Source organism: Chrysemys picta, chromosome 7 (assembly GCF_011386835.1).
Source record: "Chrysemys picta bellii isolate R12L10 chromosome 7, ASM1138683v2, whole genome shotgun sequence".
In the NCBI taxonomy this organism is placed as follows: domain Eukaryota; kingdom Metazoa; phylum Chordata; order Testudines; family Emydidae; genus Chrysemys; species Chrysemys picta.
The window spans coordinates 64,127,490-64,143,781 of record NC_088797.1 but is presented as its reverse complement, the minus strand read 5'-3'; the positions used below and the strand labels follow the sequence as shown (position 1 = coordinate 64,143,781).

At 46.5% G+C, this 16,292-nt stretch overlaps 2 protein-coding genes across 4 annotated transcripts in view; one reads left to right on the top strand and one right to left on the bottom strand.

Moving 5' to 3' along the window:
* ADK (adenosine kinase) overlaps positions 1–14,872 on the bottom strand; it is a 552,513-nt gene extending 537,641 nt beyond the window's left edge. The window contains exon 1 of the mRNA XM_005278746.5: positions 14,714–14,872. Within this exon, the coding sequence (XP_005278803.2) occupies positions 14,714–14,775 (62 nt within the window). The 5' untranslated portion in view covers positions 14,776–14,872. The remainder of the gene's footprint in view (positions 1–14,713) is intronic.
* Positions 14,873–15,184: 312 nt separating this feature from the next.
* Positions 15,185–16,292, top strand: part of AP3M1 (adaptor related protein complex 3 subunit mu 1) — a 40,102-nt gene continuing 38,994 nt past the window's right edge. For all 3 annotated transcript variants that reach the window (XR_010589189.1, XM_005278745.5, XM_005278744.5), the window contains exon 1: positions 15,185–15,321. The gene's annotated coding sequence lies outside the window, so the exon portion shown is untranslated. The remainder of the gene's footprint in view (positions 15,322–16,292) is intronic.

Below are 16,292 nucleotides of genomic sequence, written 5' to 3'. Positions count from 1 at the left end.
CGCATTTTGCCTCTTATATTGAGGGCCTGCCGGTTTGGTGAGAGAGATCACACACGCAGGGCCGGGCAACAGAATTCAGCTTGCAGGCAGCCATGGTAAGCCACAGTCTTTCGGCTTCTTCAACCTTCAGAATATGTGGGAATGGTTTCAAACAGCAGCGCCCTCCTTTCCCATACCAAGCACCTGTTGGGTTGGCCATTTAAAAGGAGGGGCTGTACTGGCCGCGAATGCATCCCAAGTCTTCAGAGCAAATTAATCATTAAACACACTTGCTTTTAAATCATGCATTAAATTTACAAAGGTACACTCACCAGAGGTGCCTTCTCCGGCTTCATGGTCCGTGGTTGGGAGGGTATTGGCTCCACGGTGATAAACAGTTCCTGACAGTTTCTCTGCTTGCATGCTGTGCGCTATTCTCCTCCTCCATCTCCTAATCTTCCTCATTCCCAAAATACTCATCCATGTTGTGTGAGACTCCCCCCTTGCAGGTGTCCATGGACAGGGGTGGGGTAGTGGTGGGCCGCCCCCCCTAGAATTGCATGCAGCTCATCGTAGAAGCGGCATGTCTGGGGCTCTGACCCAGAGCGGCCGTTTGCCTCTTTGGCAGGCTTGCCTGAGCTCCTTAATTTTCACACGGCTGCTGCAGGTCCCTGTTGTAGCCCCTGTCCATCATGCCCTTAGAGATTTTTTTCAAATATTTTGGCATTTCGTCTTTTGGAACGGAGTTCTGATAGCACGGATTCGTCTCCCCAAACAGCGATCAGATCCAGTACCTCCCATCCGGTCCATGCTGGAGCTCTTTTGTGATTCTGGGACTGCATGGTCACCCGTGCTGATCAGCTCACCACGCTGGCCAAACAGGAAATGAAATTCAAAAGTTCCCGGGGGGTTTTCCTGTCTACCTGGCTAGTGCATCTGAGTTGAGAGTGCTGTCCAGAGCAGTCACAATGGAGCACTCTGGGATAGCTCCCGGAGGCCAATACCGTCAAATTACGTCCACACTACCCCAAATTCGACCCGGCGATGTCAATTTCAGCGCTAATCCCCTTGTCGGGGAGGAGTACAGAAATCGATTGAAAGAGCCCTTTAAAGTCAACAAAAATGGCTTAGTCGTGTGGATGGGTCCAGGGTTAAATTGATTTAACACTGCTAAATTCGACCTACACTCATAGTGTAGACCAGGGCTAAGGAGAATAAGTTGCCTAATACTAGTAGAGAAAGGAGGATATTGTGCTTTGTATTTTTAGTTTAATACATCAACTGCCAAAATTCAATGCTTACCTATTCTACATGTAGACAAATCAATTTCTTTAAACTGCCAACTACATCATGACCATCCAATCAATATAAGAGATCCAGAGCATCCACAGGAAAATGATAATGTAGCTGACATGACTTTATCACAGGAAAGAATGGCATTTGCTAGGAAATGCTCCCAAGGAAGTTGTTCATTTGCCTGTTCCATATACACATATATAGAGATAATTTTTTAGAGGAATTTTTAAATTATTTTATAATCTCAGCAACAATTTATGCAATGCCATATATTACAATTTATGCAATGATGTATCTTCTGTATTATCCTCCATCCCTATCCTTACATAACCTACCGTTTTGTTTGCCTTTTTTTTTAAACCACAGCTGTACAATGAGCAGAGGTCTTCCTTGAGCTGTCCACAGTGTTGCCCAGGTCCTTTTCCTGAGTTGGTAAAGCTCATTTAGAACCCAGTAAGGTGTATGAGTAGTTCAAATTTTTCCTTCCCATGCACACTACTTTACATTATCAACATTGAGTTTCATTTGCCATGCCATCATGTTGCCCATTCACCTAGCTTGGTTAGGTCTTTCTGAAGTTCCTTACAGTCCTCTGTAGACTTGCATAACCTACATAATTTTGTGTCATCTGCACATTTTACCATCTCACTGCTCAGTCCTTTTTCCCCCGATCACTGATAAATATATTAAGCTACACTGGTCCTAGAATAGAATCATGTGGCACTGCACCACTACTTTCTGCCATGATGGCAATGGACCATTTATTTGTTTTCTGTTTCCTAGCCAATTTTTGATCCCTGACAATATTTTGCTTTTGACCCTATGACCACTGTGTTTCTTTTAGTAATCTGATATGGAGGAACTTGGTCAAAGATCAGTCCATTTGAGAGTCTAAATAAATAATGTCATCCATTTTTGGGGTATCAGCTAGTTACTGACAAGTTCAAAGCATTCTAAAGTTTAGTGAGGCATGATATTCCTTTGCAGCAACCATTCAGATTAGATCCTAAATACTACTTAATTACAGTTTTTGTTTGTAGAGTTTTTTCTATAAACACTCCCTCTCTTTCCTCCCCTCGCAAAAGACAACTTAAATCATCATCTATCCCAGACTCTGGGTATCCTGAAATCAATTAAAAGCACAATGTAAAAAACAAAAAAACAACCACCACCCCAAAAATAAAACAAAACCAAACAAGCAACAGTGCTTTTCTTCTCCCCATCTCCTACAAAACATTCATCAGTCAGCAGACCTATTAAAACTCCAATCCTACTGAAACCTGTCACTGGGAGCCATGTTAGTCCTACTGTATTTTCCACTTCATGCATCTGAAGAGGGTTTTAGCCCACGAAAGCTTATGCCCAAATAAATTTGTTAGTCTCTAAGGTGCCACAAGTACTCCTCGTTGTTTTTACAAGATACTGTGTGTGTCAAGCAAACTGCTGTTTTATGTAAATAACTTCAGCTTCTGGTTCAGTTTAAGGTTTAACCACCCCACATATAGCATGAAACAGTCAGGTCTATAGGCACCCTTTAATTGTAAACAATGGAACAACTATTATGGATTTTATATCTTGTTTTGGGACAGCATTAACCATGATCCACATTGTTTCATTACTAAGTTTATTCTGTAGTTAATTCTGTTTTTGGAAATTAAGGATAGCAAAAATAATGACTGAGGCCTGGTTTACACTACGGGGCTGGGTCGAATTTAGCCGCATTAGGTCGATTTAAAAATGAATGCATCCACACAACCAACCCCATTTCGTCGACCTAAAGGGGTCTTAAAATTGACTTCTGTACTCCTCCCCAACGAAGGGAGAAGCGCTAAAATCGACCATGCTAGGTCGAATTTGGGGTAGTGCGGACACAAATCGACGGTATTGGTGTCCAGGAGCTATTGTGACTGCTCTGGACAGCACTTTGAACTCTGATGCACTAGCCAGGTACACAAGAAAAGCCCCAGGAAGTTTGAAATTCATTTCCTGCTTGGTCAGCGTGGTGAACTCAGCAGCACAGGTGACCATGCAGTCCCCCCAGAATCGTAGACCGTAGAATGTTTCTACACTCCCCCTATCATCTCTGTCTCTGTGGTTATTGCAGATCAGAAGGCGAAAAAAAACACACTCGCGATGACATGTTTTCCAAGCTTATGCAGTCCTCCCGCACTGATAGGGCACAGCTTAATGCATGGAGGCATTCAGCGGCAGAAGCCATGAAAGAATTAAGTGAGCGTGAAGAGCAGAGGCAGGATGCGATGCTGAGGCTAATGGGAGAGCAAACAGACATGATGAAGCGTCTGTTCGAGCTGCAGGAAAGCCAACAAGAGCACAGACCCCCACTGCAACCACTGTATAACCGCCTCCCCATGTTCCATAGCCTCCTCACCCAGATGGCCAAGAACACGGGGGGGCGGGGGGGGGGTGGGAAAAGAGGAGGAGGCTCCGGGCACCCAGCCACTCCACTCCAGAGGATGGCCCATGCAACAGAAAGCTGTCATTCAAACAGTTTGATTTTTAGTGTGGCTACGATAAGCCATGTGGCCTTGTCCTTCCCACACACCCCCCAGGCTACCTGATCCGTTATTTCATTATTTTTTTTAAATGAATAAAGAATGCATGGTTTCAAAATAATAGTTACTTTATTTCAAAGGGGGGAGAGTGGTTGGCTTACAGGGAATTAAAATCAACAAAGGGGACGAGTTTGCATCAAGGTGAAACACACACAACTGTCACACCGAAGCCTGGCCAGTCATGAAACTGGTTTTCAAAGGCTCTCTGATGTGCAGCGCGCCTTGCTGTGCTCTTCTAATCACCCTGGTGTCTGGCTGCTCAAAATCGGACACCAGGCGATTTGCCTCAACCTCCCACCCTGCCATAAACATCTCCTCCTTACTCTCACAGATATTATGGAGCACACAGCAAGCAGCAATAACAATGGGAATGTTGCTTGCGCTGAGGTCTGACCAACAGTGCCAGCGAGCTTTTAAACGTCCAAAGGCACATTCTACCACCATTCTGCACTTGCTCAGCCTATAGTTGAACTGCTCCTTACTACTGTCCAGGCTTCATGAGCCATTAGAGCAAGGGGTAGGTGCAACTGCGCGGTGCTGCCAGCTGGGAGAGCAGCCTGAAGCAGAAGCCTCCAGCTCACATGATATTCCAGGCAGGACTGAAGCTCCATGAGATGAAACTTAAAGAAGAGAATGACCTGGAGTCTCTAGCTCCCATTTGGTGCTCTAAGAGGAGGATAGCCATGTCTGTCTAGATGCCCCAATGGACCTCACTGAGGAGGATTCCAAGGAGTCCTCCCAGAGCAGCAGTACCACATCTGCCAGCAGCACCCAGGAGGACCAGAACAGAACCCAGAACCCCCCGCCAAGCTACATGTCCGACGAGTACGCGTACCAGTCCTACTGCACCGTCTGCTGCCAAAGCACCCAGGAGGACCAGAACGGATCCCCTGAGCTCGTCGCTGGGGAGCAGGAGAGCAGAGTTGCAGGAGAGCAGAGTTGCAGGGGAAGTGGTGGAGCCGTACACCATGTCCTGGAGGTTGCTAGGAGCCAGGCAGGGAAGGTGTTCCCAGAACCCCCGGCCAAGCTATACGTCTGACAAGGATGGGTACCAGTCCTACTGCACCGTCTGCTGCGAAGGCAAGGAGCTGCTGCTGTGTAGCAATGCCAGCTGTTGCAGGTGCTTCTGTGTCGAATGCTTGGAGGTCCTGGTAGGGCAAGGTACCTCGGCCAAGGCAAAAGAGCAAGAGCCCTGGAGCTGTTACACATGTCAACCACAGCAGCACTATGGGGTGTTACAGCGTCGACCGGACTGGAATGTATGGCTGCAAGACTTCTTCACCAGCAACAAAGGAAAGGAATATGATGCACCTATAATCTAAAAAGGCCCGCACATTTCCCAGAGTCACTACCCTTGATAACCGAACGTCAATGATTGCATTGGCTACTTGGATCACAGCAGCTCCCACAGCAGACTTGCCCACAATAGCAGCGGTGACGGTGAGCTGAGAGGGCTCCATGCTTGCCGTGGTATGGCATCTGCACGGGTAACCCAGGAAAAAAGGCGCGAAACGATTGTCTGCCGTTGCTTTCACGGAGGGAGGGGCGACTGACGACAAGTACCCAAAACCACCCATGACAATGTTTTTGCCCCATCAGGCATTGGGAGCTTAACCCAGAATTCCAATGGGTGGCGGAAACTGCGGGAACTGTGGGATAGCTACCCACAGTGCACCGTTCCGTAAGTGGATGATAGCCACGGTAGTGAGGACGCACTCCGCCGACTTAATGCGCTTAGTGGGGACATATGCAATCGACTATAAAATCGATTTCTAAAAATTGACTTCTATAAAATCAACCTAATTTCGTAGTGTAGACATACCCTGAGAGTGACTGACTGTGGAGGGAAAATTTAAGTTTGATAGACAACAACTAGCCACGGATGGATGTTAAAGGGGGAGGTGAGGGAGCACCAGATTCCAGGGAAAGCACCACTTGGGGAGGAAAAACATGCATTTTGAGCTTCCTACTTGATAGTGTCCTTTGACCATGCTGGGAGAGGCCTCCCATCTTTCCTGCTGACCTCCAGCTAGTAACTGCTTGGTAAATTTTCAACCCTTCTTGGGTCTGTGTTACATCCTTTGATTCTCAGTCACAATAGATTGCCCTCTCAGTTTTTTTAATATACTTTATTACTGAAGTGTTGGATTACATGTGGTATGGTTCATTTTAAAATATAATGATATCTGCTTTAACTTTTCAGGTGGAACTTTATCTGATTAAGATGCAGTTTGCTGTGTTTGGCTATATGAGCAGAGTGTTGGATTCCCGGTCTCTCTCCGTGCTAACTACTACTATAAGGACACTGGCATTAACTGTGGTTTTTTAAATACAGATTTATATTTTTGCTTATAATATTTTATTTGCTTGTTTTTGGTGGTTTTGTTGTTGGTTTTAGTTTTTTGTTTGTTTGTTTGTTTTTGTTTTTGTTTTTGCAGTGCAGATATTTTTTCCTCTTCCATTATTCACAATTGTCAACATCACCTATTATTAGACTTGAAACAGTCATTCATCTGCCAAAAGAACAAATCACTGAAATACACCAATTTCTGCACTGACACAAAAAATGCCAAGCTTAACTTAGGAGGAATAGTAAATCTGACTTTTTATCTGACTGTTCTCATGCCAGTGTTAAAGTACCTTTGCTTAATGCTGCATTTTAAAAAAAAAGAATTACCGGTAGTTACAATTGGACTCTAAGCCCCTTATGTCAAGCCATGTTTCAAATTGTTCATTGCTTTATGATGTTCACTTATGCAATATTGTAACCAAATCAAATTCAAGATGACTCTTTTTGTGTATCTACGTGCTCCTGTTTTGAACTAACTCATTCACCTGCACATCTACCAATGTGATATACGCCATCATGTGCCAGCAATGCCCCTCTGCCATGTACATTGGCCAAATCGGACAGTCTCTACGCAAAAGAATAAATGGACACAAATCAGACATCAAAAATTGTAACATTCAAAAACCAGTAGGAGAGCACTTCAATTTCCCTGGACACTCAATAACAGACAAAGTCGCCATTCTTCAACAAAAAAACCTTCAAAAACAGACTTCAACGAGAAACTGCAGAACTGGAATTAATATGCAAACTTGACACTATCAAAGTAGGCTGAATAAAGACTAGGAGTGGCAAGGTCACTACAAAAAATAATTTTCCCTTTCTTGATACTCACACCTTCTTGTCAACTGTGGGGAATGGGCCACATCCAGCATGACTGAATTGGCCTCATTAGCACTGACCCCCCACTTGGTAAGGCAACTTCCATCTTTTCATGTGCTGTATATTTATACCTGCTTACTGTATTTTACACTCCATCTGATGAAATGGGTTACAGCCCATGAAAGCTTATGCCCAAATACATTTGTTAGTCTCTAAGGTGCCACTGATACAGACTAACATGGCTACCTCTCTGAAACCTGTCATTTTTCTTCAGATAGCATAAAAAGTACTTCAGATATCATGTAGCAATGCTCAGTGTGATAATACTACCTTTTAATTAACACTGAAATCTAACTAGTGTTATGGATCTCAATGCTTAATTTTTGCCAAATCTGAGCCCTGGCACATCTAGGCTTGGTAGTTCATGTGGAACCTCTGGGCTTGCCACATCAGTTATGAAAGTAAAAAATTTGCTTGAGCCCTGGCACCTCTTTCATTACAAATTAAGCACTGATCACCCTCAACTGAACTGAACTGAACCGCACTCACTAAGGGCTTGTCTGCACTGGCACTTTACAGCGCTGCAACTTTCTCGCTCAGGGGTGTGAAAAAACACACCCCTGAGCGCTGCAAGTTTCAGCGCTGTAAAGTGCCAGTGTAGGCAGTGCTCCCAGCGCTGGTAGCTGTGCTCCCAGCGCTGGTAGCTGTGCTCCCAGCGCTGGTAGCTGTGCTCCCAGCGCTGGTAGCTGTGCTCCCAGCGCTGGTAGCTGTGCTCCCAGCGCTGGTAGCTATTCCCCTCTTGGAGGTGGGTTTTTTTATAGCGCTGGGAGAGCTCTGATAATCAAGCCTAAGGGCTTAGATCTGCTGTGGGACAGTGTTTCTGTGGAAGAGACAGCCCGGCATCCACTAGCAGCGAGGTCCCCACACTGAGAGCTGAAATCACAGAGCTGGTGGAACCTCAAGACTGACTTGCAGAAGTCACAGTGGCAGGTGACAGCAGGTGACGGCACATGGCCATTGGCAATGGAGAGGTGCAGTGAATGGTGGCATAATGAACAGTGGCCAGAGCAAGCGGTGAGTGGCTGGAGGAAAGAGTAAGGTGCCTTCTCCCTCCCACAGTGTGGGAAGTGAACTCATGCAAAAGCACCTCTGAACTTTGGGTCTCCGTTGACAAAGGACAACAACTATGAATGGGGGAGAGGGAGAAGAGAGTGGTACTGTTAAAGGAACATTTGGTTGTTGGATAATGTTTTAGTGACTTTGCTCCAGAATGCTAGATTGCAACTGGGAAATGTATATAAATATACGTTTCCTAGAAGGCCAAGATTTTTAAAATGCATTATTTGCCACGGTTGTTATCTCACATTATTGCAATCTCGAGAGGTTATCATCTTAGGGTGTTTCTGCACTAAACATTATAATTTCTTGTTTACTTAAGAATAGTCTGACCCAGTATAACCAATGGTCCATCTAGCCTGGTATCCTCTCTTCTGACAGTGGCCAATGCCAGGTGCTTCAAAGGGAATGAACAGAACAGGGCAATTATCGAGTGATCAATATCCTGTCATCCACTCTAGCTTCTGGTGAAAAGAGACTAGGGACACTCAGAACATGGTGTTGCATCCCTGCCCATATTGATGGATCTATTGTCCATGAACTTATCTAGTTCTTTTTTTGAACCCTGTTATAGTTTTGGCCTTCACAACATCCCCTGGCAAAAAGTTCCCCAGGTTGACTGTGTGTTCCTTTTGTTTGTTTGAAACCTGATGCCTATTAATTTCACATAGGTGACCCCTTAGTTCTTGTGTTATCAGGAGGAGTAAATAATACTTTCTTATTCACTTTCTCCACATCAGTCAAGATTTTATAGACCTCTATCATATTCCCTCTTAGGGTATGTCTACACTTACCATTTAAAGCGCAAAAAGTCCCTTTTTTGCGCTAAAACCGCGGGAGCATCTACACTTGTTAATCACTTTTTGCGGTGAAACTCTGAAGTTTCACCGCAAAAAGAAAACCACCTTCACGAGAGGCATATAGCTCTTACCGCTGTTCTTTTTGCGCTGCTGTGAAAGTGAAGACACGTTCCATCAGTGTAAATACCCTTTGGTCTCCGAAGGATATCCCACAGTTCCAAAAGTGGCCACTCTGGCCAGCATATCTGCTGCTCTGACGCACAGATGTCCGCCCCTCCCCCTTTTTGAAGTTTGAAGCTCCCTTTCCCTTTGTTTGTAGATGTGGGCAAAAGCAGCCAGACAGCAGGAGGTTTTTAAAAAAAATGCCACGGAAGAAACCAGGAAGTAATGGTGCTTCTGAGATATGAAGCAGGGCAGCATGGGGCACTGAGCAGGGACCCAGAATGCCTTCCACTCACCCTCCACTTCCCACAAGACCTATTGAGAGAGCTGCACTGTGGGATAGCTGCCCATCAGCGATGGAAGTGCTGCTAGTGTAAACACTCTCTGACGCCTGAGGAATTGAGTGAGTACACAAACCAGCGTTTTTCTTTCACCGGTTCCCTATCACCGGTGAAACTTACAGCGCAAAAACTCTGTAAATGTAGACATACCCTTAGTCTGTTTTCCAAGCTGAAAAGTCCCAGTCTTATTAATCTCTCCTCATATGAAAGCTGTTCCATACCCCTAATAATTTTAGTTGTCCTTTTCTATACCTTTTCCAACTCCAATAAAACTTTTTTGAGATGGGGCAACCAGAACTACACGCAGTATTCAAGATGTGGGTGTACCATTGATTTGTATCAGAGGTGGGCAAACTGTGGTCCATGGGCCACATCCAGCCCGCGGTACCCTCCTGCCTGGCCCCTGAGCTCCTGGCCCAGGATGCTCGCCCCCGGCTCCTCCCCTGCTGTTCCCCCTCCTCCGCAGCCTCAGCTCACTGGACCACCGATGCAGTGCTCTGGGTGGCAGGGCGGCGAGCTCCTGGGGCAGCACAGCTGCAGAGCCTGGCCTGATCTGGTGCTCTGTACTGTGCTGTGCGTGGCTGGCTCCAGCCGGGCGGCGCAGCTGTAGCGCCGCCAGCCACTGGTGCTCCAGGCAGCACAGTAAGGGGGCAGGGGGCGGGAGGGGCTGGATAGAGGGCAGGGGAGTTTAGGGTGGTGGGCAGGGGTGTGGATAGGGGTTGGGGCAGTCAGAGGGCAGGGAACAGGGGTTGAATGGGGACAGGGGTCCGGGGGGGGGTGTTGGATGGGGCAGTGGGGGGCAGTCAGGGGAGAAGTGGTGGTTGGATGGGGGCAGGAGTCCCAGGGGGGGCAGACAGGAAGGAGAGGAGGGGTTGGATGGGGCGGCACAGAGCAGTCAGGGCGGGGGTTCCGGGGCGGGGTCAGGGAGCGGGGGGGGGTGGATCCCGGGGGGCCGTCAGGGAACAGGGGGGTTTGGATGGACCAGGAGTCTGGGGGGGCCTTCAGGGGGCCAGAAGCGGGGGGGGCGCCCACAGCCCCCTCCTCTAACCAGCCCATGCCCCCCTCCCCTAACCGGCCCTCCATACAATTTCCAAAATCCGATGCAGCCCTCCAGCAAAAAAGTTTGCCCGCCCCTGATTTATATAGTAAAAGTGGAGGAGCTTGGTTTGCCAGACTGATCAGCAAACCAATGCTGAGAACCTATGTGAAAAGGCTGCAAAATACCAAGCCTCTGGATTGCATCGACATGCAGAAAGCCTTAGAAGCCAGGCACTGTCAAAACCAATTTTAAAAAGTACTTAATGAGGCTGTTAAGAATGCTGGAGACACAACACAGTTTATGAGAACAAACATGGCTGTCACATCATACTTTCTATTTAAGCAAGAGATACCACACACTACAAACTGGAGGCCAATGTTAAGTGCATGGTCACTTGTTAATCGTGAAGTGGGACACTGGTTTCAACCAAGACCAGCAAATGCTCACTATCCTTCTGCAAGCAACTCAACTGACTGGTTAGAAGCATGCGGTGCAATAGTGAAAAACTCAGCAGTTCAAAAAGTGAAGAACTCTCTCACCGCATTCAGAAAATGTGCATACATGGCTGATGAATGCACCAATGCAAATGGACATCAAGTATTAAGTCACTGCATATGTTATCTTGATGTCAGTTGCAGCCCAGTAGATGCATTTCTAAATGTTCAGGTTATAGAAGACACATCAGCTGCATCTGTGACAACCCACATCTTAGAAGAGTTATATGCTTATAAATTGAACCCTAAAGAAATGGCTGCTTGTGCATTTGATGGAGCTACAAGCTTCTCTGGAAGACATAGTGGAGTACAAGCTTTGCTCAGAGAAAAGTGTATCCCTAATCTCTCCTATACACATTCCAGAGGCCATCTACTCCAACTAGCACTAGTACAAGCTGCAAATCTTCAAAAGACATTTAAAAAGGCATAAATTTAATATCTTCTTTTTTTCAGCAAGAGTCCAAAAGTACTGAACGTCTTGGAAAAAATAGAAGATACACTGGGACTGAAGTTCAAATGAGTCCAACCTGGAAAACCCGCTGGCTTTCTCATAAGCAACCCTTGCCTGTTGTCTTAAAATTACTGAAACCATTATTATTGGCTTTGGAAAGTATCCACTGAGATGGGACGGATCTAAGGCCTTGGCGACACTCTGGAATTCACAGTGCTGCCGCGGCAGCACTGTGAAGCGTGACTGTAGTCGCACCGCCAGTGCTGCGAGAGAGCTCTCACAGTGCTGTATGTACTCCACCTCTCCGAGGGGAGTCGCTTGCAGCGCTGCGAGCGAGTGTGCAGCGCTGCAGGCTCTGATTACACTGGCGCTGTACAGCGCTGCATTCGCTGTGCTCAGGGGGAGGGAGGGGGGACGTTTTCACACCCCTGAGCACAGCAAGTTGCAGCGCTGTACAGCGCCAGTGTAGCCAAGGCCTAAGTAGTGAGACTAGTTTTACTACTAAGTTCAGAGAAAATTATTGCCATTCTCGCTCTTGTAAGTCTAGTGTTGAAACCACTTGGGTCATTAAACAATGCCATCCAAGCATCTGCTACAACAGTAGTAGACCTTTGTCCAGCAATAGAAGCTATTTCAGAGATCTATACATTGAAAACGTAATGGAAGAAGCAAAGACTTCAAGTCAAAAGTTGACTAATTAAGGCACTTATATTGACTCCTTAAGTGAAGAGGACAAGATATGTTTGTTAAGACAGCTGAAAAATACACAGATGTGATTCTTAAAAATCTACAACAGCAACTTCTGGATTCTACTTAATCTCTACGTAGCTTTTACAGATACCTGTCTTATAAAACACCAACAGTTAAGTGGAGTGAGGCACTACCAGCAATGGGGCTGCCAGGTGATCAGGACAGAATAAAGAATTTGAACAGAGTGGAATATCATAAGATGAACAAATGAAGATTTGACTTCAACTTCTTCTTTATCATCACTAGTCAGGGCCGGTGCAAGGAAGTTTCGCACCCTAGGCAAAACTCCCACCTTGTGCCCCACCCCCCAGCCCTGCGGCAGCTCCCGCCCCCCCCTCCTCCCTGAGGCGCCCCCCCCGCGGCAGCTCCCCTCCCCTCCCAAACAGCTGATTGGCGCCGCAAGCCTGGGAGGCGGGAGAAGTGGAGCAGCGACGGCGTGCTCGGGGAGGGGGGCGTAGCAGAGGTGAGCTGGGGTGGGGAGCCCTGCAGCAGCTCCCCCCCACCAACCCTGAGGCACCTCCCCAGCCCGGGGAGCCGTGCGGCACCTCCCGACCCCAGCTCACCTCTGCTCCGCCTCCTCCCCGAGCACGTCGCCCCCGCTCTAATTCTCCTCCCAGGCTTGCGACGCCAAACAGCTGATTGGCGCTGCAAGCCTGGTGGGAGAAGTGGAGCGGCAACCGCGCACTCGGGGAGGAACGCTGTAAAAAAAAATTGGGGGGCACCGTTTTTTGGCGCCCCCAAATCTTGGCGCCCTAGGCAACCGCCTAGTTCGCTTAATGGCAGCACCGGCCCTGTCACTAGTGGTTCAACCCAATCTTTGTGCTATGTTTCCTGGGATGAAAGAAGTAGGAATCCATCTCTTGCTACTCTCAGTCACAACAGCTACCGTTGAGCATTCTTTTTCCTCATTGAATAGAATTTTCTGTTATGAAAGGAGTCACCTTCTGCCTGATCAGGAGCATATCATGAAGGACTGGCAGTACCAGACACAAGAGAAGCCACCAAAGATGAATGCACTGCATTCAAGAAGTTCATTAATAGAGCTGTGCAAAATTACAAGAAACCAAGAAGGATGAGATGTAATGCTTCATAGTAGGCTTCAATAGCCAACTTTAATTTGTGTAATTTTAAAACATGAGTTAAATCTAATAAAATGGTCGTGAAACATTTTTCAGTTTTTACTATCATGCCATACAGCTCACCTTCGTCCTCACAGTCTTACCCCTTAGCCGTCACCCCTGCTGTGTATTTGAACACCTCCCCCTAATTTCAATTCCTGGGAAAAACATTGATGGCTAGTCAAATGCCTCCCCATGCAGCTGTGAGGAAGTTACCTCAGAGGCTTAATAGTAGCGCTCAACTTCCTGGCACCCAGCAGCTGTGTCCTTATCTGTCATTGAATGAACTAGCAAGGACTGGCATTCTTCCCTCCTCTGCAGCTCCTACTGTCAACTTCCTCAAGAGGACACTGTTTCTTTCACTGCTGTCTGCTGGGGCCTGAAATGATAGGAAGAACCTAAGTGCCTAGGTACTCATGCCCAAAGGGTGTCATGGAAGGACATCATCTGGTTCTATATAAAATCCGGCTACACGTGACAGAAGGAAAGTGTAACGATCCTCTTCCCCCTCACCGCACATGACACTGATTTTCGATTCTCCGCCAAATGCATGGAGTTCAGAGCAAGGCCACAGGCAGCATGTATGACACAACCACGTGTATGAAGAGATATTGCAAACCCACAACTCCTGTGTACCGAAAGATCAACCCCACTGCTTAAAACAAAGTTCTCACTGTCCTTTGTGCTGCGATTTTCAACTCATTGACATTTGTCTCCTGGATTGGAATACTTTAATGTGCAATGGTGATAACATGAAGGAGGGTATGGCAGAAGCAACACCCCCAGATAGCAATCTAAACAATCCAGCAACGTACCGGCACCTACTCACAGGGGGAGGAAAGGAACTAAATATTCTACCAGCAACACATTAACTACAGGACCTTCCTCCCTGGGACTATGTTAACATAACCCGGGATTAGTGTCAGAATACGCCGGTCCTCAGCCACAGGTAACGAGTGTAATTAGAGAATCCTACAGAAACACACAAATCCTATAACAACATATTCAAAGGTTACAAGGTAATCTGTGCCTACCGCAATGTTAAAGTGCCTGTGCTGGATATATTGCCTTTTACAGAAAGCAACCCAGGAACTGACAACGTGCGCCGGCTACGGAGAAGCCGGTAACTGTACTACGCACCAGCACGTTAAATTGTTCTATTGTATTGTCGCACAGAGGCTGCCCAAGTACCCCCAGCTACACGGTAACGCAACAGCCGTTCTGTTCTACTGGGTCTGTACATCCCTGCTGGGGGTGACTTTCAGGCTGCACTTAGTTGAATAGCACGTGGTTAACCTTTAGCCGGGTAGAGTGAGATTTACAAAAGAATCCTTTACTAGCAAACACTCCCTGCTGCCCGTTCTCATGCCCGCTCTCGGGGTGAAGCTGACTTTCATTCTCGCTCGCTCGGTCTCTTTTTGTTACCTAAGTTGGTTTTGTTCCAGCTTGGGCTTCTTGGCTTGTGGCTCCTCCGCTGCCATCTTCATGCTCAGTGTATCCAGCAGGCGCGCAGCCCGGCCTCGTCACGATCCTCTTGTAGTAGCAGCTCAGCTTCCAACCAGGGCAATAAGCAGCCAGCAGCAGCAGGAGGGGGGAGCAGAGTGGGCTACAGAGCGCCTGATTCAAGAATTGGCCAGGAGCGGGGTACCCACTTTTAAAATAACGTGGCAATTGCTGAATAAGTGCAACGGCCTTTATTGCTGGAGAAACATCGCCCTGGGCATTTGATACAAATCCCCTCGATCTTTGTAATGCAAATAATGACCTGGTTTAAATTAACTGGCCCCCGAGGTCAGATGCTAATGCACGGATTGCCAGACTCAAAGCGGCTCCAGCGTGGCATAATTTCTTACAGATTCATAGGCGATTCAAACATACAGTCTTGCACGGATGGAGGCAGTCACATAGACACCTGTGCGCGTGGCTGGGGGAGGAGGCATGGGGTGTGTTGGGTCCTCACAGCCATATTTGCCACTGCTTCTGGGGGAGTGGGGTCGCTGTTCTGAGTGTGAGCGGGGGCTCGGGATCTGCAGGTGAATATGTCTTAGTCCGAGAATTCGGGGGCGGATAGCTTACTGTCTTTGCGGGGGGGGTTAAAGTTAAAATGTTATTGTGATAGCTGGTGGAGTTGATACTTTTAGAAAAGATTGATAGTTCTTTGCTCTGTATATATTTGTGTGACCGTGAAAGTTCCAGGCACTCATCCCACTTTTGTTTCTCAGAATTTATTATCTTTATCTTGGTTAATGTTTGCAAAGTGCGTGGTGGTTATGAAGTGCTAAGAATGTATGTAAACAACAGAATCTTGGCTGTCGTCAAACCAAATAAGGTGTGCTTAGGCGGGTTTTTTGTTTTGTTTTCTGTTGGGGTGGGGGCGTTCGGGAGAGATCGAAGGTATGTTATCTTTTGCGTGTCAATTTCTAGTTCTTCCACTTTTGCTGGGTAATATTTCCTGTCTGGTTAAACTATCTTTACTACTATACTGATTTAGCTTTAGATCGTGGAAGCTTTCTGTGCTGTAAGAGAAAATGAGTTGCTACTGTCCTAATACTTCTCAGCTCTTATACTTCAATCCTTGTATGAAACCTCTTCCCCAAAGAATAGGTTTGTTTCAGAGTTTAATTGTGATGCTATCACTATTTTTATCATATTCAGGTTCTCATTTATGATAGCATTTTAAAAATCTATGAGAATCTGAGTGTGTGTGTGTGTGCATGTGTGTATATATATATATATATAATTTCCCCCCCCCCCCCCCCAAATTTGGGCTTAACTTTCTTAACAGACTACTTAAATTCAGAATCTCTGATGTTAACTATTTTAAAAATAAAAACACTAGACTTGTGTGGGACAGAAGTACATTTTGGTTTGCACTGTGCTTAAAAGTTCATTTGAGAGTTACGTGGCGTGTTGGTTTTGTTTTTATTGTCTGAACTGAGTGAGAAGTAAATGTTCATAGAAAAGCAAATTCTTTCTATTTTAATAGTCTGTTTCAGAATTCAAA